A 20,332-nucleotide genomic window follows, 5' to 3' on the forward strand; every position below is an offset into this window, starting at 1 on the left:
TACTGTTGCTCCATCGATTGTCGCTAGCAAAAACAGCTCAACATTAAACACGGATCCACAGAACTATAAAATATCAAATCTCACATCATTTCAATTGATGTGGGACACAATCATAGTAATTTGTCATATAGACAATTTGACAAAAAGTACATGAGATCATTTTGTTATTATGACCTTTGAAATGTCATTATGGGCATCCCCTTTCTGTAATAGATCAAATAAATGCAGAGGAAATGTGGAATGTCTTATCTATGTACGTTTTACTTTCTGTTAATCATGGAAACCATCTGGGGCTATGTGTGAAGCTGAGCAGAGATAAGGCTGACCTGATTTTGTCAAGGATAGAATTATTTAAGACCCATTGACAGTATACGTATACGCTTGCATGTTTATTTATATAGCCTTAAATCACAAGCAGTCTCAAAGGGCTTCACATATACAAAACAAGTTGACAATTATTCTCAAAGCATTCCCTGATCTTAAGGCTTATCATTTATAATTCTTTAATCACATAGTCATATTAAATTTGTATTCATTTCAGTGTCCAAATGTAGAGAATTTTTTTTTGTATTTGTATTTTTTTTTTTTTTTTGTCCCTTTACCACCTAAAGCTCAGTCACCTGCATATAATTCCAGCCATAATATTAATTGACAACCTACAGAGCAGCATTCTACCATGTTTACATGTCATCGTGACCCTGGTATTGTTTTATCAATAAACCCTATGTTTCTTTTTTTAAAGACCTTCAAATTCACAGACATCTTGATATCAGTGCATAAACCGTTCCAGAGTTTTCACACCTGCGACAGTTAATGAGTGACCTCGAAGTGTAGCGTCTGTCTTGAAACATCAACATGTTACATCAAATTGTTAAGCTACACATTTTTTATGAATGATTCCTTGCATCCTGTTCTTACCTCACAATTACATTCAAAAATCCATTCATTTTATTCATCCTAGATCATTTTGGGGTAACAACAGCAGTGAACGTAATTATTCACAGTAATTACGAGCATGCTAATTCTGAAATAGTCTATGCATAGTCTCAATTTGGTAATAAATTCATAATTATTAACTGTCTTGGTTCTTAGATGTTTAATTTATCTAAATACCTTCTTGTATAGACTGGTTTCATCTGATATCTTAAAAAAAAAAAAGAAATCTTATTTTTGTGTATATTTCACTTAATACATGCATGTATGTGTGTGTGTGTGTGTGTGTGTGTGTGTGTGTGTGTGTGTGTTTGCATGCGAGATACGTGTCAACCAATGAGTGTGTGCAGTGCGAGAAATTTTTCTTATGTCAAAGCTTGATCTACAGTCACAAAACACGACTCCAGTTGGAAGACGTCCTCTAGAGATGGGTGAGAATCTCTTTTTTTTACTTTTTAGTTCCATGAACCAAATTAATTTAGAAATAAGATTTTAACATCATGTATACCTTGAAAACACAGTTCATAGTTGATATAATGTATAAATGAGCAGTGATGCATTTGAAATCCAGCTCCCATAGATGAAATGGAGAAGTTAGGGGTTATATTGAAAGCAGACTTTGAATTTGAAGCCGCAGCACAGGAAGCGAGCGATCTCAAATGGAGCATATTGGTTTACACACAAACGAGACAGCGGTTGAAGAGATGAGAGCAGACACCTCCGGCCTGAAGGGACTTTCATTCATTTTAAAATGTAAGTTTCATATACGGTTCTCCAAAGTCTGGCAATTTTAAAATGAATTTTGATATTTTCTTTGGATTCAATTACTGTAGAACAAATCATTTAAAATGGTCAAGTCAAGAAGTAGTGGTTGATGTTTCACAAGAGTTTATACGGCAACTTTAAAAAAATAAAATACAGGATGATCTATTGACTTTAGCCAAACCTTGCAATATTATCGCAATATCTGAAACTTGGATGAATGATATTTCTAAGGAAGTCCCAAATTTCTGAACAGTAGTGTATGATGTATATTCGAATGAGGTAAAGCAGTGTTAACAACACACAACCCCAATAAGAAAGATTTTGATGAATGTAGAGCTCTGTGATAAAAAAAAAAAAAAAAGTGGGCTTGAAACTGCAGACTGATTTCATGTATTTGACAGTGTGGTCTGGAAACAATATCCTACAGTAGCGTGTACCAGAGCTTGTGTTCATGAGCAGGAAGTGGTATTTTACCTGTGGTTTCATATCAGACCCCGGTGATAATATGTTCATGGAACTGTTGCAATATTATGACAATTATACTCAATTCAATTGCATGTATGATAATAGTTGATGTGAAATAATACAGCTTGATGTCTTTGTTGTTCAGCTCCTGAGGACCAGAGCGTGAGGGCGGTCAGTCAAGAAGATATGGAGACATCGCCGAGCGAGGTAAGAAAAAGTGCCGCTTGGCCTGCTCAATTACAGTTAATGTGTGACTGCAGACGTGACTATGTTCAGAAGGGTTCTCATTTCCCCTTTTGCCGAATTTCATAAGGTGTACAAATTTGAAGCGCTTGATCATATGCGTCGTTTCTGTTCTGCTTGTGAAATGAGTAACGAGCAACACGTGATTTGCAATACGAAGACCCAATTTGTACAGGAACTCCACGATAACCGGTAACTGAGAATGAGCTGCAATGTGAGAAACGCAGAATAGTTTAGCAAATTTTCCCAGGCTGGTGGTTTCTGCATTGACCTGAAGTTGGCCTGTAGCAGTGACCTTTGGCAATGTCACCCACACAAAGTTCCCCATTAGTTTGAAATCAACAGCTCTACCCATGCTGCAACTCACATGGGATATTCCGTGTAGTGCTGCAATGCAAATTTGAAACGGTTCAAAACAAATTTGGCAAGACAGTGACAGCATGAAAGCATAGGAAGGGGTTTACGTTTAGTGTTATTTCTTTTTTTTTTTTTTATTTCTTAATAATGACACCCAGTTCAAGATCTATACAATGATCATTGTAACATTTACCCCCGTGGTTACATTTGATGATATGTATGTCAAATTTAGATATACATTTATATATAAATATATATATTATATATATATATATATAAATATATATATATATATATATATATATATATATATATATATATATATATATATATATATATATATATATATACACGTATACATATATATATATACATATATAAAGAAACAACTCTGTCCTTTCCTCCATGCTTTAATCAGAAACTTTTGAAAATGGATCATGAAAATTCAGAACACAAATGAAAAAAAGGGCCAGATCAGAGCGAAAGAAGTGCCGCAATAAAAGGCTGGCGAAATGAGCAGATTCGATTTTGGTGTCAATGTGACGTCAATTCCACTCATTATTGGAGTGCCCGCAAACTTTGAGGTTTCTTCACGCCCACTCAAATCAGGAAAAATGGTTGAGCGGCGACAAAGCACCTGCGTTTGGTGCAAAGACTCTCAAAATTTGCATCAGCCAGTCATCAATAGCTTCAACAATGGCATCATGGGCATTTCCAACACAGACCATCACAAATATGATAAAATACCTATCACTGGGAATGGGGACAGTCACAGGAAATGAAAAATACGAAATACCATTATGAAGTGGATGGAAGTGCCTGGTTGAGTATCATTTAGGAAATAATAACTGAATGCAGAAGTCCCCCGATGCAAATGTTTAACAGTTTTGGTGTGAACCTTCTGAGATGTAGAAGTACAGAGAACTCTCATTTTGGATCACAAAGACTTCATAGCAGCCCACCGAGGGGTTCCAAGAGCGTAACGACAAAGCTTGAAAGAACACCTCGTCTCGGGCAGATGGAGGGTGACTCAGTCGGGGCTCGCCTGGAGGCCCGCACCTTCATTATTACTCAGTGTGCTGGCCGATTTCTCGGAAGCAGGAACCACAGAGAGGAACTTGATTCAACATGAAACTACCTTGAGCTGTTTGTTGTAGAGCAGTTGCCCTAAAAAAAAAAAAATCTTCATGTGTTGAGTCAACTGGAAATATCAATAGTATTCATTGTGGTTTTTCATACTTCCAATCTATCGAAAGTGATGGTTTGATTGGTTTTGCGTTGGACCGTTCGCCCCTGACTCATTATCACCTTTTTTCGGTGTAGCGTCCGCCAGCCAGTATTTGGCCTGATGACAATACTTGACACTCAATGTCATGTGCACACTGAACACTTTTAATAGCAGCTTCTCTTCTTCACTGCTGCGGTAAACTTCTCTAATAGGACACTTTTGTGCAGACTCTCATTGTTTCATTTCTACTTCCTTGCAAACCATAAATAGTGACATTCTTTTCACCGAGTTTGTGGGCAGTCGGAAATGTGTCGAGGATGCAATATGCATGAAAGGTTTTGAATCATTCATTTTTTTTTTATTCATTGTGAATTGCATTTTCCAGCAGACATATCAAATAATGCTTTCTCTCGGGATGTGTTTTGAGGTGTTAGATTGATATTTCATATATTTTATTTCTCGATTGTGTAACAGAATTACCGTATTTGAATGAATTTCAAGATGCAAAATGAAATCTTTCCAAAAGTATTTCATTCACATTTTAAAACCGTCATCATCATCTCCCATTATCAGTAAGCTTTTTTTTTTACAACATGCCTGCAGTGTAATAACAATGCATTATTATATTTATATTGCTTTTTATGGTTCCCACTTAACGCCCATTTATTACAGTAGCCTTAGATCAGAGGTGTCAAACTCATTTGTGTAGTCATAGTGTCCTTCAGAGGGCCATTATGACTGTCAACTTCTTGTAGACAGGCTACACAACAAACTGATGAATAACGACGAGTAAAAACAGTTGAATTATTTAAAAAAAAATTGAGTGGTCATAAAAATTGTACTACTTCCATTTTGGATGGATAGATGGACGGACGCAATGGCTGTCCTAACGCAGTGCTTTCTCCACTTTAGACGTCTCCTCCAGTCATTAAGGTCCATGGCAAATGTAAGGAAGTATCGCTGCCCGGGATGCAGCACGTGGAGGAGAAGTCATTCGTATCGAGTCTGCACTCCTTTATGAAAGAACGGGGTTCGCCCATCGAAAGAATCCCGCATCTGGGCTTCAAACAGAGTGAGTTTGTGACTACTCAACACTGTACGAATATTAAGTAGCAGCCAGTAGACTTTAGTTGTTGTTGGGTTTTTTTCTTACTCCCAGTTGACCTTTGGATGATCTACAAGGCAGTTGAGAAATTGGGCGGATACAATTCAGTAAGTAAATCGTCCGCATGACAGGATTCCTTTGCTGCTGGTTGAAACAAGACAAATTGATGGTTATCAAGCGGAAGATGAGCATTAGACACATATTAGGCTGTCGATGAATTAACATTGTTGATTAGCCAGCTCATTGCACATGACTTTGCTAGTTAGCGTCATTTAAAGGTCACTTTACCACTTCTTGTTCTTAAACTGACCCGCAATACACACTGGGCCCATGAAACATTTCTTAATCTACACGCATCCAATTGTCAATTGCATCATCATTTCTGGCTACGATAAAAAAATAGACCTGATTATTTAGCCCCAGGCGGAAAAAAATCTTGGATCCGTTCCTGGTTGTCATTTGGCACAACTGCCACCGCACTAATTGTCATTTGAATCTATTCCGGTGTAAATTCCAGTGAGATCACTGTTAGATGTAAGAATGACACTTCATCATTAACCAAGAACAAATGTACTCTTTTAAATTGATTTAGTTTTTGCTTATTTTTTATTTTTTTATCCAGAACAACACTCTCAGTCGAATTGTTATACATGTTATATTTAGATGAAGCAAGTTTGTTTTAGGTCAACATTTTTATGAACATCTCTAAAGTATCCCAAAAATGTGTAATATTGTCAATAGGTGACAGCCCGACGCCTGTGGAAGAAAGTGTACGATGAACTGGGAGGAAGTCCCACTAGCACCAGTGCTGCGACCTGCACTCGCAGACACTACGAGAGGTACGTCCGGCCGTTCATCTTCCCTAAAGCAGATTAAATGTATAAATCGATGTCGATGGCATATGTGGCAGGCTGGTGTTGCCCTATGAAAGACACTTAAAAGGAGAAGATGATAAGCCTCTCCCACTCAGCAAACCAAGGAAGCCTTATAAAAGGAATTCGGGCGGAAAAACAAAATCCGAGTGGAAGGGGAAAAGGAGCAAGGCAGACAGAGAAGGAGATTCGGAGGTATTGCATCACGATGGATGACAACAACTGAAAGGATCCCGTCTACTGATTATTCAGACTTTCAACGGTTTTGTTTTTCAGAGGCTGCTTTCAGCGGGATCGAGTCAGAGTGAAGCAGCCGTGCATCCCGGTTCTGTTCTCTGGTCGGCTGACGCTGACAGGCGCCAGCCGCAAGTGCCCCTGGCGCCTGACCTTTATGCATATTACCACCTGTTGCACGGCCCCGCAACAACACCCTGGCCCGCAAACATCTCAGCTGTCGGAGAGGTCATCTCTCCACTGGAGAAAAAGAAACGCCTGGCCCAAGCCAGCCTTCAAGCGAATCTGCAGGGGGAGGAGAGAGACAGGCCTTCTGTTATCCACCGCTCGGCGTCGCCAGCCTCCGGCAGCCACAAGTGCGACTCCTCTGACGGCTCGCCTCGCCCCGTCTCTTCTTCCTCGCTCTCCTCCAGGAGCCCGTCCCTGTGTTCCATCTCATCAGAGGATGAAAATCACTCTGCACCGAGCTCAGATTTGGCTCCCGACTGTTCCATCCGAAATGACGACACGCCCGTCAGACACGTGCAGAAAGATCCATCTGGAGAGAGTAAGGACAGAGATCAAGTCAAAATGTTGGAGAAAAATCACATTAGAGAGCAAAACATTGCCACTAAAGACCTCACATATTCTTCTCCCAAATTGAAGTCTGACTGTGTCCCAACATCTTCGTCTGGTTTCATCCGAGTTTTGACAAAATCTGCTCAGCTACCGCGGCCTGCTCCTATCCGGCCAGTCAACAGAATCCAACACGACGCTTTGACGCATCATAACAAATCTTTCAAAACTATCTCTCCGCACCTTTTGTCTTCATGGGAAATGTTCAGAGCAATGCCAACAAAGTTCCCTCCTGCCCAGCAGAGGCTATCCCACATCACCCGCGTCACGCCATCTTATGACATGTTAAGAAGAGACTCTCATCTCCGGACCACGCTGCAGCAGGCAAACGTCCCCCCCCGAATGAGAATACCTCAACTTCACCTCCCGTACCGCCATGTCCCTGTCAGCGCGGCTCACTCTGCTCTCATCTACCCATACCCGTGCACCATCCCTCTGTGGGGTCCTCACACCATCCCCACATTTTATACGCCACACAAACTATGAGCTTTCTCTCCACGCTTCATCAATTTCTACAGATAGAAAAATAGTTTCTTCACCATTTTAATGCAGCTGTCAAACCATTTGACATTTTGTGGTTAGAACAGCGATTCCCCACTAGCTACACGTCAGGAAGGTGGCATGGGAGATCACATTTATCACTAATATGGTGTAAATGAGTAGAGTGAATATTTATGTTGCAAGTAATAAAGTAATTAAAAAAAGTTAGTCTAGACTCTGACACTTTTCTGTACCTAAACATTGGACTCACAGGATAATGTATTTTTTCTTATGCTCATGTTTCCAGTGCAACGCTGAAGACAATATGAACACAAAGCAATGCAGTAGAAATATTGTTTGACATATTAATAACATTTAAGATCAACCTTATTTTGTTGTTAACTGAACAATTTGTGAAATGTGTCTGCTGCGATGTTTTAGATTTCAAATGCGTCTAAAGGACACGAAACATCAAATCCAGCAGGCTTCTCGACCATGTTAGTCATGAAATAGAATATATTAATAAATCCCTAATCATCTCTATTCTTTGGTCTGCAAAATTATGCATTGATGTAAATGGCAATCTGGGAGCTACATCAGTGTCCAATTTGACTGACTTTTGTGTGTACATTAAAGTTGCATGCAAACCCTTCAAACTAATAATGAGAACGAAATGACATGTTTGCAATAATGAGTACAGAATGAAATGTTTGCAATAATGAGCTTCACGATGACAAACCATTTAATTGCTTTTATCAAATAAATACATGCAAATATACCCTCGCATAACAAGAAGTTCGCCTCGCAGTCTAAAAACGGGTTGAAATACGAGCACTCTCGCGAGAACAGTCGCAGTGGCGCGAATAAACGAGTGGTTTATTGTTGCTACCGATGGTTAGCTAGCATCAGAAATTAAACTGCGCTCATATTGATCGAAGTCACAGTTCAACCCGATAACACACAGGATAAGTTTATTTTCCGGCACTTTTGCTAAGGCGAAATAATGTCGGATTCGCTCTCTGACAACGACATCAGCCAAGAAGAATGTCAGGAGGATGACATGACTCCGGCCGACTTGATCGCGAAACTAGAGGAGGTAAGTTTGTTTTGGATTCGATCGAACGCACAATTCTAATGTTTCTATGTATCGTAGGCTTGGCTCAATGAAAAGTTCTCACCCGAGTTGCTGGCCAACCAATCCGAGGTGGTGGAGTGTGTCATGGAGCAGCTCACACACATGGTACGTTGATCCGTCCATATTTTTTTTTAACCTCATTGATCATAAAAACCTTGTAATTGATTTCTTGCCCTTTTGATAGTTGTCCGTCGTAGTAGTTTGTGTTCATCATCTCAGTGGCGTAACCATGGTAACTACTGTCTACTGTTGACTAACCTGACGCTTGTGACGATCAATCAACTTAATTGACAAATAAACATAATACGGAACATCAAGAAAACAACAATATAGATACATTGAACTTCATTTTTAGTCTAAGAATTTATAATAATTGAACCTAAAAACTCTACACTGTCATATATAAATGCATTGTTGTTTTTTTTTGTGAATTAATGAATGAGTCCAAGATGTACAGTGTAGTTTCAAAACGTTTTTAAACATGAATGTGACCTGTAATCTGTACAAATGCATGCGGGTAGTTAAAATAATCAAACCTATTTATTAAATGGGATTCAGCACACATCAAGTGCCTTGTAAACCTCAACTCAGTCAAGTCCATCCCTTTCTTTCACCAGGAAGCAAACCTGGAGAGAGTGAAAAAAGGCGACCCCAAAGCCGGCATCCATCGCATGGAGATTGACCGCATCCGCTTTGTGCTGTGCAGCTACTTGCGTTCTCGTTTGCAAAAGGTCAAGCAGGTCATCAAATGTTAGCGCATCTTGGTGTCCCTCCATACTCTTTAACAGCATGTCCTTGTTTTTGTTTGGGTTTAGATTGAAAAGTTCTTTCCGCATGTCCTTGAGAAGGAGAAGTCTCGCAGCCAAGGAGAACCGGCGCTGCTTTCACCTGAAGAGTTCGCCTTTGCTAAAGAGTGAGCACAGCTCTGATGTATATCGATTCATTTTCTATACTGCAATGACAACAAGCAGTAACACTTTAAAAATGTTAATCCATAAATTGGAATTCATGAGTAAAAATACAGTTTCAAATCTTAAAATAAATTCAAATTCTCAAAAGAAAATAATGGACCGAAGAGCAGATGCACATCATTTCTGCACTGCAGCAACTTTGGACAACATAGAACGTAGGTAATATGGTGAAGTCGGTATTCAACTTTATTTCAAACACAGTAAAGTGGGCGTCCTCTTGTGGTAAGACAAAGGATGACTGGCTCTAAACTGCAGAATGTTCTATTAGCTTGATTCATCCATCCAATCTTTTCTTTATTCATACTGTGCATTTGTTGAGCACAGTTTAGTTGTATTTCACTTGTAAATCCAATATATTTAATGATTGAGTAAAGTCTTAAATTTATTTTTTAGCTCTACATTTGAATCCTTCTTTTTGTCATTTTTAACTTTCAAACTGTGCTTCATGTTAATTAACTCACAATATGCCCAATTTTTAGGGATAAATCCCATGTTTTGTTTTTGATGACGACTTAAGCCACATTATTACGTAACTGTATTTTAAGTTTGAACATGATGGTGCCACTTGGAAAGAAATGGTACCAGAGAATATTAGATGGTGAAAAAAGAATGTTAAAATGTGTTTATCTCAATTTACATCATTTTAATGGCAAAAAAATAGTTTTTAAAGATGAAAATGTTGACCAGGATCCCAGCATGGGTTATATTGGAATTTCTTTTGTGTTTTTAACTTGCATGCCTGCTGTTTACATGTGTGTGTGCGTGCATGTTTCTGCAGGTATGCTGCAAACACTGAAGACCACTTAAAATGTGTGGCATTGAGTCACATGCCCCCCATCCTCCAGACACTTGACATGCTCAAAGCAAGTACGGTGCCTGCTCTAGTTTTTTTTAGTTTTTTTTCTCAACATGCGTAGCTTGCAGGCACACTTGAATACTGATTCTCTTCATTCTGATGAAAACTCAGTACCAGCGCCATGCCTGGACTCCTTTGTTTTCCTGAGAGTGAAGGAAAGACAAGAGAACATCTTAGTGGAGCCCGAAACCGACGATCAGAGGTACTTCACTCTTCGGAGGCCCTCTGAACGGATTTTTGTTTTGTTTTTTCCAAATATGTGAGCCACAAACATCACTGACTATTTCATCTCTTGTCCCAGAGAGTATGTTGTGGATCTTGAAGAGGGCTCTCAGCATCTCATGCGCTATCGAACCATCGCGCCACTTATTTCAAGTGGAGCTGCAAAGTTGATTTAAATGTCAAGGTGAGTAAGCCTCAAGTCTGAGCTGCCCCGACAGCTCATGCACGCTCTCCCATTTTTCTGCCTATCTTTTCATGAGCAACTGCTTTGTGCTGTCATCTAGATTATTTTTAGCACAAAGATTTTTTTCTTCTTCTTGGTAACACTTTAAGAATATCTATACTAATTAAAAATAAAAAACATGCCTAATAGGTTTATTGGAGAGTCAAAATTGTCTATAAATGTGAATGTGAACTTGAATCGACATAATGCAGCTAATACTGTGTTTTGCAGGTTCTTGTTTCTGGTCTCTGAGCGCTTTGGCCTCCAACGGGGTCATAAAACAAACAGCAGACAGTTTAACAGATCTGGACACAACTCAAACCTTGTGTGCTCAATGCGTGACTGGTGTCCCAATACTGGCCCATAGCTTCAAATGCAGGTACATCTGATCTTCTTAATATTGATTCCTATGACTATGTCGTAATGATGAAGAGGAATGGGCAGTTTCTGTGCTGCATTCAAAGCCCACTGAATTTTCTCATTTGTGCAAATCTATTCTTTTATTACACAAATGGCGAAGTGACTCATAGAAAAGGTTTTGTTTGATTGTGTCTTTTCATATCTGCCCTCTAAACTGTATGTTACCGTGTCTTTTCTGGGATGTAATTGCTCTAATAAGCACCTTTATGTAAATTTCAGCGGGAGCAATCAGTATTCATTGTGTGCACTCGCTCTAATTGCCAAATAATTGTCCCTAATAAGGGATGGAGTACTGATTGACCTGAGCTGAAAGGCATTATCTTTGTGATGAGTCATTGCAATAATCCAGCGGGATCAGATTATTAACGATGCAAAATGTTGTTTTGCATCAAACATTAAAAGCTGCATATAAGTATGAACGTTGGAAACTGGATTTTAATACGACATTAAAAACATACATGAATGATCGTGACAATTTCATCTCATCGAATTCTTCTCACTATCCCAGCCTTGATTTTAAAATCATTTCACTGCCTTTTGCAAATAATTTGAAGGCTCAAATTGGTTGTAATGGAAATGTTGTGGGAACATCTCAGCATGTGTCCGGTTTCGAGCGCACACTTTCACCCACTGACTACAGCCAGAGGTGACACGTTAGATGACAGACATGCTGAGAGTGGCGCGTCACACATGCCAACATAGTCTCACACAAGACATAAGCCATCCTGCAGAGTGTTGCATTTTACAGATGACCCCCAACAGCTCATGAGAAGTGAGTTGGATATGAAAAGCTGTGTTTATTTCAAATCCAAGAGCTTTGTTCGAAAAACACCTTTTCAATATCCCAGTGTGTTGAATTATGAACTAAAATTAGTTTGCTATCAAACAATGCTCAAATGGCTTCATGGTGAACCGTTTGGGTCTTTATTCACTGTCCTCGATATCCAGCTTAAGGATTGTGTACAAGCTTTAGCCACATTAGTAGGTCAACTTTGGGATACCAGAAGGACGATGGTATGTTACTACTCGTGAGACAAAACTGCAAATCGACATCAATGTACAACTCAGCGTGCTGTCGCTTTTCTACTCGTGGAGTGAATTGACTTTGTAGTGTGGATAAAGAGTAGACCTCAAACTGAATAACTTGACACTCGAATAGGGAATTCAGTCACCAAGCAAAGGTCACACATTCCTCACAGTGCATCACTGGCTGTTAGTGGAGTGTTGTTAGAAAAGCAAAAAAGAGAAAAGACTGCCTACCTCCAACAAACTGGTCAGTAGAGCAGAGGGGGGTGGAGTCCTACAAGATAGCTGGCTGAGTATAAATGGAAGGTCATGCAAGATTCTGGGGTGAAGGGAGCACACAGACCTCGCAGGAGCACTGGCTGGCCACCATTTTGTAAGTAAGATGGGACGTTGTAAACTGTTTGTTTACTGACAGTTTATTTTTATTCAAGACGTCTCTGCACGACACCAGCAGGATGGAGACCTCCAGCACAACGTAAGAACTTAAGGGGAAAGACGTGCATGATTTTTAAGGCCTGAGCAAATGGAATTCATTAGGAGTGTTTTCTCATAATGCACGTGGAAGTAATGTCCGTAAAAATCAATCATGGTGCCAATTTGATCTGTTTCAAGTTTCCTGCCCGTATTTGGCCTTGGCTCAATGGCTCACTCAGCTGGACTCGTGGAGATTGCCGTCAGATTGTGTTTGAACCAGCGTAAACAATTGTGTCCTCATGTTTGGGTGCCCATCTTGAAACCGCTGCGACCTTGCATCCGCTCCGCGTCATCTGACATCCTACGCCAAGTCGGTCCGACCCAGACCATCGCAGGTTACTTTGAGGACTTGGACGATTCCGATGATGATGATGTTTGGGCTCCGGTCAAGAACAAGCGCGTGGTTTTCGCCGACTCCAAGGGCCAGTCGTTGGCAGACGTGCGAGTCTTTTCCGACGAGGAGGACCACTCCGACCTGGATCCTCTGCCGTCCCTCCAGGGTTTGCTTCAGATGACCGAGGCCTGTTACAGCTGCACGGTCAGCACCTGCTGCCCGGGAACACGACTCACGCTCGGCTTCCCGCAACCCTCCGGTAATTTCCAAGCCTTTCGTGCCAAGTTGGCCGAGAACATGGTCACCCTGGAGAACTGCACGGTCACCGAGCAAGCCCTCAGAGGCACCGCCCGAGTCCAAAACATCAGCTTCCAAAAAGATGTGCGTGTGCGTATCACCTTTGACTCATGGCAGAGCTACAGAGATGTTCCCTGCACGTACCTGCAGCAGCGCTTTGGAGGGCCCCAAACGGACATCTTTGAGTTTGACATAGACATACCCAAAGTGCTTGATGCAAAGAGGAAGATCCAATTCTGCTTAAGTTATTCACCAGGAGGGCAGGGTCAAACATTTTGGGACAACAACAATGGACAGAACTATACAATTGAAGTGTGTGTGAGCTCACATCTTTGTCACAATTAAATGAGCATGTCATGAAGACCAACTTCAATGCATAAGTAACTTTTTTTTTATTTAGACTTACAAGATTGTTTTTTTCATTGTGTGTTGTGCTTTTCTGACTCACTTTTTTTTATTGTGTACTAATAAAAAAAAAAAAAAAGCACACTTTGTGTTATAATTGTTCGTTTTTATTGAACACCAGTCTTTCGTGTCAGTCGACACTACACACTCTTACTTTTGATTTTATTCATCCATGCTGTAACAGAGGGTGGGCATCTTTGGGATTCACAAATAGGTCAGAGATTACTCGTCGGGGACAAATCCAAACCCCTTAGCAGGATACAAGCTAATCTTAGCTCGATAAACTATCTGACTGATAGCAGGAGGGCTTTGAGCACCCGTTGTCTTTATCACATCTGTTATGGAGAAGGCATTTAGTTTTAGGTCTAGACAGATGTTCAAAATACACACTTGACAAAGCAAAGACAAATGAAGGATTCACAAAAGTAATCAAATACTGTTTAAGTGACACATAATTAAAGTAGTTGTGTGGGGCAACCTGTTTCACGAGGTGCATTAGGTCTTAAGGATCACATTAGGCCTTCAAATTCATGTTCAGCAATGTGAAAGTAAACCAAAACACGTCATAAATCGTGTATATGACAATTCACGTGGCCAGCAAATGCAGGCCAACTTTGAAGATCTCATCGCTGACTGTTGCCGGGACTAAATAGGGGGGGATAGGGGTGGTGGTGGTGCAACATGAGTAGAGGAGAGTGAAGTGATAGGGGAAGGTCAAACAGGGCAGCCGACGTTGTCGAGGCGCCTGTTGCTACTCCAAATTACAATGACGACTGTTTTCTGTTGCTACTCCAAATTACAATGGCGACTGTTTTTCTGTGTACTCGTTAGAAGAAATTGATGAGCTAAAGCCAATCCTAACGCACATCAATCAGACTGCCTTCACACTCTCATTCACACCTATGGACAACTTAGTTGTCATTGAAACTAATAGGATTCATTTGGGTGTGGAAGGAAGCTGGAGTATCTGGGTGGGAAAAAAACCTGTCTCACTCGAACATTGAGAAACATGCTAACTCCACAGGGTTCAGATTCCAACCCCCAAAGGTCAGAACTGTGAAACTGGAGAGCATTGCACTGCCATGAAGTCTGTCTTAATTTCTTTTTAAAATTTGAATCACGAATAATTTGACTGCCACAAATAATACTGAAAACATCACCAAGAAACCAGGGATCGTAGTTTGTTTAGTCTCGTTCGTCAGATGTGAGAATGATTTCTATTAGAAACACGATTCTAGCCTGGGAGGGATTGAGGGAGAAGCAAAAACAGCATGCACACCCCATGATGCGGGTGTTTTCCTCTGTGTTTTGGACGACACGTGACGAGCTTCTCGTCTTTTAGCCTCGGACGCTCGGCTGCCCCCGGGCCCGTCCTCAATCGTGAGGCGACTCAGCGGCCCACGCTGATGTTACATACTTTGCAGCTCGGGTCTTTCTTGGCATTGGCAGTGGTCAAACTCATGAGCTGGTGGTGTCCACTGATTAGCTCCACTGTGCCTTGATCCAAACTCACCGGCTCTGTGAAAAGCACCTCAAGGATGACGTCACTGGCATGGCAGTACAGTGGCTCTTCCCCCGGCCTCTGGGGGTCGCTGTATGTTAAGAATGGATTGCTGGCCAAGTCCAGCCTGGGGAGGCGGCTTCTGCAAAAGTGGTCTCCTTCTGTTCCCACAGGGGCCAGCACCAAAACCACATAGTGGTAGGCCGTGTACATGCAATAGAAGTCAGCAAAGTACAGAGAGATGTTTGGATTGAGCAGGTGTCCAGCTGCAATCTGGAAGCGCAGGGGGCCGTAGGGAGAGTCTTTCGGGGGGAGCCCCGTATCAAACTCGGTGTTGCAGCTAAAGAAGACTCCCTGCAGTTTGCCATTTATGGGAGAACCATGACTTCCGCTCGTGTCTTTCAGGGCGGGGCGCATCAGACCTGCACAGTCCTTTCTAATACAATTAACCAGAGGAGAAAGCACAATATTAGCATCATTGTCTTTCCATTTAATAGTCACTCATTCTCATGGTAGTAGAATGCTCCACTTACCGGACGCAGTCAAAATAATCGGGATGCTGATTGCGATAAAAGACGGAGAATTTCAAAAGCCTTCCAGCAGAGCCTTTGGCCTTGTCGAGAAGCTGTTGAAGGTGTTCTATGGCGTAGTCTGCCAAGTTAAAAAGAGCACTATAATCATTTCAAAAGTCTGCCCTGCTTTTAAATGCTAATGACGCTAGATGCAAAGAGTTTTATTTTTTTTGGTTGCCACTTCTGCTCTGCAGCTTTTTGTCTATGCTTATGTAACGTCTCACGGACTATATTAGCATCACTCTCCCTCACCTCCCGTGCAGAACTCCACCACCTGGCTCCACTCTGACACCAGGTATTCTCCATCGGCCTGTCGAACCGCAGTTTGCACGGCCACGCAGTACTCTGTGCAGGGGCTGAGGAACCAGTGGCCCCTCACCGCCATGGGCAGGGGGACGGCTTTGGCCACCAGTTTGGTTGGCACATCCTGAAAGATGGAGCAGAAACATATTTGGCTGCTGTTTCACTCATCAACATTTCAAAGGAAATCAAGCCTTTGTCGCTATAGGATTTGCATTAATACCGTGATATCGCTTTCAAGCCCAAGCGGCTGTAACCGGGAGACGCTAAATGGAGCAAGCTGCTTTGTTTTGACTATGGTGTCTAAGAGGTGCCGCTAAATACTCAGGAGGGCCCCAAGACCATGGCAACGAAAGAAGTGAACAGAATACCATAGTGCCTTGAAAAAAAAGTATTTATAACCTTTCAACTTTTTAATATTCTACCATCTTACAATCACAATTTATTGTGATCGACCAACAGAAATTTGCGCATAATTGTAAAGTGGTACAGAAATTATATATCGTTTTGTAAATTTCAAGTAAATAAAAATCACAAAAACACGGTACGCAATTTATATTCAGGCGTCAATATCTTATTTTTTTTTTTTTTTTTTTTTTTTAAATAATAATTCCAAAGGATTCCAAAATTGCTTTGATATTCAAGTCACGCTTTTTTTACACCAAGCACATTTAACTCTGTCCACGAAAATAGAGCATTTGGTGTCTTTCTGATTTGGATAAATTAAATGTTGGTATCTAAAATGAGTGAATAATTTGCATTAGCAGTGATGAGCATAATAACTGCTCTGTGCTGCGTGTGTATTTGCAAATGGTAAAAAACACAAGTAAAAGTGAGTCACAGGCCCAGAGCTGCTGTTGACTGCACTCATTTTTTCCTTTTGCTTCAATTGGAACAGACTGAAAGGGCACAACCGATGCTTGCTTGTGCTTAGATTATTCTAGAATAGCCGTTAACCTGGCCAGACCTTTTGATCTAAGCCTTTTGCTGTCATGTCAAATGAGGTATATGAAGACAAAAAGTTGAATCCAGGTAATAGACAGAGCCACAGGCTGTTTGTGGTTGTCTCACCCTGTGTTTAAAGCGGTTGGGATCCCTGCATTCTTTGCGGCTCAGGTCAATGAAGAAGTGCGTGGCTCTGGCCGTGTCTTCGGGAGTCATGTCCCACACGATGCGAAACGAATCACACGTCACCTCGCATATTTGAATGTTGCACGGGGTGGCGAGAGCGCTGTCCATTTCTGTCAGGGTATAAAACAGAACAGTTGAAAGCAAAATGATGGGCACGTTGTTTTTGAAAAGCCTTCCATTAAAATCAATGTCACATACTTGCAGAGCATAATCTCTTGAGACTGATGCATATTCAAATATTTAAATGTATAAATAGGCTCTGCCTGCTCTATATGGATAGATGGAAATAAATACAATACACTGTTTTTCTTATGCATCAGTAAAATTCAAACACGATTTATTTTTACCTCATTGGTACTGTATGTGCTTGTCCTGTCAACAATACCTGGATTTGAAAGTGGATTTACTACATCTACATCTACAGTACTTCGAAATTTTTGTTTTGTTTTTATTCTTTTCAAATCCCCTCAAAGATCATCATTGATCATTTTGTTTATTGGAAATGGCATAAAAACTATGCCCAACATGTCATGTGAGCGGCACAAACGTACTAACAACAACCTTGCAATACGCTTGATTGTTTTATTGAGGCATATCTTCCATTTTGAATTTGATCTAAGATACAAAATATGGTTATTGGTTCAATGAAGGACTGAAACGGAAGGAATGAGATATGGCACTTTATGATAACAAGATGGAAATATGGCCACATTGAAAAGGAACTACAAAGGCACGCTGTGGTTATTATCTCTCCAAAGCTGAGACAAATTAAACTTTCGTCCATGGATAATCTTTCATTTTATCCCTCGCTCCCTTTTCCTTTTTGCATTTGGTGGCCTCAACTGACATTTCCCATCATTATGTAACATGAGACGCTTCCAGATGACTCCACGCCTTTTATAATCACCTCCATCAGTCTCCCAGCAACCACATGTCAGCAGCATTCTACCATCTTCTCAATTCTAAAAAAAAAATCTATTCAACAATTTAAAAAAAAAAAAATGTATTTATACTTGCTGATTCTTGTCTTTACTGTCACGGCCCATCTTTTATTTGACTGTCAAGACTGGACAAGTGGAGATTTAAGTGGTGACTGTGGAAGGTGATGAATCACTACTTGGTCACACATCAACCATTTGATCCTCACTGCTGCACAAAGCCTTGAGGAACAGTCCAGCGGTCAGCCACTTTTTGAAATGTGTTTGATTTGCTGTCCGCCTTGTTTATCTGCAGCCCGCCACATTGCATGTTTCCTTTATTGTGACCAATCTGTCCCGCTTCGTCGGAGCATTATGCATATGTGTGCCTAAAATAACCTCAGTAGCTGTTTAGGAAGCAACTCTAACACGCTCATGATGACAAAGATGCTTTCACTGGCAGACTGTGAGGTCTGCAAGAGGTGTTGTTCCGGACCTTAAATGATGGACAGGCTGCAGTTTCTCATTAAACCTTGTGAACTGTGAAATGTGTGCGTTAGCCCTTCGTTGCAGAAGCCTGAGGAAAAAAACCTGGCCTCTGCTCATATCTCATCTCCAAGTTTCTTTCAGAAATGGAAAGTGGGCCAACAATAGATCCTCCTCACAGGATACTCATCAAAGCCTGCTGTCTGTGAATGTTCCACTTAAAGATCCAGTGCATGTGAGTACAGTTCAAATTCAGGTTTCCAAATCACTCACACATACCGGTCGCCCTTATTTGTCTGTGGAAAAAAAAGAGCCAATTTTTTCGGCTGCAGCCCGAACTGTAATAAACAGATGCTCCGAATCGGGCAATTTGGGTCGGTCTGATGGATCTGACAGAAAAACAACTCATTAGTTTAATTATTTGTGCGTGCTCCACGCTCAGATTAATTCCAACACTGGTACACACGGATGCAGCGGATGCATAGATCAAAGTATTTTCTTTTGGTTATTCTATTAAAAAAAACATCAACACTAAAATGATTGCTTGTTGCATCTAAGTTATATTTGCACTACTTTATTTTTATGAATGTATACATGTTTACAATGTATGAAATTTTCAAATTTGAATGTCATTCTGCATTGATACTATCTAATTCTATCTGGTAAAGTGACACCAAAGTTTTTTTTGGTGAGTAGAGAGGTGGGAGGATGGAGTCAGCATCGCTGTGACTGTAATTACCAAATATTCTGTGTGAAGAAGCTGCTTCATTGGATGATGTCAAACGCAGAAAAAAAAAAATGCACAAACAGTACACTGCAGAGAATCATGAGAACAATAGCATAAATCCACTTGAGATGAACAAATGTAATATGATAATATCGCAGCTATGATGGAATCTGTTGATTTGTAAAATCTCAAACCTGCCATGAAATAGAAAATAAATCCTTACTTGTATGCTGTTAAAGGTACGATTGAAGATTTTAGGTGCTGCTTTTGTTTCCCGCTTCCTTACGTGCTGCAGTCACTGATAGATCCCCTTGGAAAACTGATTAGGAGGAGAAACCAACATACTGAATCCTCTCTCTCACTCTGCCTCTTTCTCTCCTGCACTCTCATCTGTGTGTATGTGTGCCACACAACCCCCCACCCCCCCCCCATCTCATTTTTGCTGTGGGCTTTGAGCATGATGTTTATTTGACTCTTACGCAGCTGCACAGTGCATGATGCTTTCAGAGCTAAATGAGGTGAGCCCAAATGAGAATTGTCCGACACTACAAGCGCATCAGCATGTTTGGAACGCAGCATCACTTCTCCAAAGTGTTGCCCTCAGGTACGTACATACCGTACACACTGAATTCTGCTACTATCATAGACTGTGATCAAACATCAACACAATATAAAAACAACACATTGTTGTAGGAGAATATTCCAAAGATAGCGCATGTGATGTCCCAGTAACTAAACTACACTTGTGCCAACTGCATTGCCATATGGATTTACTCCACAGGGCATAACCCCTTCCCCCACCACCCCCTACTCCTTCAAGCCCATCCTCCAGCGAGTGATGCCTCAGAGTAAGCAGATTTTCCCCTGGCATTAGTTGTAAAGTGAGATGTTTTGCATTGGTTCCATGGGACAACATTTAGGATATCACCAGAGATTAAAAAAAAGCCATGTCAGGAGATGCTCTGCTCAGATTAATGGCTGTAATCTTCTTTTAAACAAGAGGACTGTATTCACAACAAACATGACAATAAAAGAGAC

At 40.9% G+C, this 20,332-nt stretch overlaps 4 protein-coding genes across 7 annotated transcripts; 3 read left to right on the forward strand and 1 right to left on the reverse strand.

The window, feature by feature from the left end:
* Positions 1–1,219: 1,219 nt before the first annotated feature.
* On the forward strand, positions 1,220–7,893 carry arid5a (AT-rich interactive domain 5A). Of its 2 annotated transcripts, XM_085910193.1 has the most exons (8): positions 1,356–1,364; positions 1,565–1,686; positions 2,309–2,370; positions 4,904–5,063; positions 5,151–5,203; positions 5,838–5,935; positions 6,007–6,163; positions 6,245–7,893. In XM_085910193.1, the coding sequence occupies exons 2-8, from the start codon at positions 1,593–1,595 to the stop codon at positions 7,301–7,303; spliced, it is 1,683 nt and encodes a 560-aa protein (XP_085766319.1). In that variant the 5' UTR covers positions 1,356–1,364; positions 1,565–1,592; the 3' UTR covers positions 7,304–7,893. The 2 variants fall into 2 exon arrangements, with proteins under 2 accessions (XP_085766320.1, XP_085766319.1); XM_085910194.1 differs by lacking the exon at positions 1,565–1,686 and having other exon boundaries at positions 1,220–1,364.
* Positions 7,894–8,146: 253 nt separating this feature from the next.
* On the forward strand, positions 8,147–20,315 carry gins4 (GINS complex subunit 4 (Sld5 homolog)). 2 transcript variants are annotated; one of them, XR_015065884.1, is made up of 11 exons: positions 8,147–8,393; positions 8,451–8,537; positions 9,050–9,163; positions 9,248–9,345; positions 10,182–10,270; positions 10,371–10,461; positions 10,561–10,665; positions 10,936–11,083; positions 18,712–18,802; positions 19,778–19,898; positions 20,076–20,315. XR_015065884.1 is itself a non-coding variant. In XM_085910199.1 (8 exons), exons 1-7 carry the CDS (start codon positions 8,301–8,303, stop codon positions 10,655–10,657), a joined length of 669 nt encoding a protein of 222 aa, XP_085766325.1. In that variant the 5' UTR covers positions 8,147–8,300; the 3' UTR covers positions 10,658–10,665; positions 10,936–11,587. The 2 variants fall into 2 exon arrangements, 1 of the variants encoding a protein (XP_085766325.1); XM_085910199.1 differs by lacking the exons at positions 18,712–18,802; positions 19,778–19,898; positions 20,076–20,315 and having other exon boundaries at positions 10,936–11,587.
* ppp1r3c2b (protein phosphatase 1 regulatory subunit 3C2, duplicate b) lies at positions 11,778–13,845 on the forward strand. Of its 2 annotated transcripts, none has more exons than XM_085910197.1 (2): positions 11,778–12,625; positions 12,763–13,845. In XM_085910197.1, exons 1-2 carry the CDS (start codon positions 12,606–12,608, stop codon positions 13,598–13,600), a joined length of 858 nt encoding a protein of 285 aa, XP_085766323.1. In that variant the 5' UTR covers positions 11,778–12,605; the 3' UTR covers positions 13,601–13,845. The 2 variants fall into 2 exon arrangements, with proteins under 2 accessions (XP_085766323.1, XP_085766324.1); XM_085910198.1 differs by having other exon boundaries at positions 11,778–12,523; positions 12,582–13,845.
* On the reverse strand, positions 13,770–17,375 carry phyhip (phytanoyl-CoA 2-hydroxylase interacting protein). The gene is made up of 4 exons (XM_085910196.1): positions 17,105–17,375; positions 15,986–16,160; positions 15,695–15,812; positions 13,770–15,597 (listed from the first exon to the last, which is right to left on the reverse strand). Exons 1-4 carry the CDS (start codon positions 17,270–17,272, stop codon positions 15,051–15,053), a joined length of 1,008 nt encoding a protein of 335 aa, XP_085766322.1. The 5' UTR covers positions 17,273–17,375; the 3' UTR covers positions 13,770–15,050.
* Positions 20,316–20,332: the final 17 nt, after the last annotated feature.

Source organism: Syngnathus leptorhynchus, chromosome 4 (assembly GCF_054491065.1).
Source record: "Syngnathus leptorhynchus isolate UIUO chromosome 4, UIUO_Slep, whole genome shotgun sequence".
NCBI classification, from domain to species: Eukaryota; Metazoa; Chordata; class Actinopteri; order Syngnathiformes; family Syngnathidae; genus Syngnathus; species Syngnathus leptorhynchus.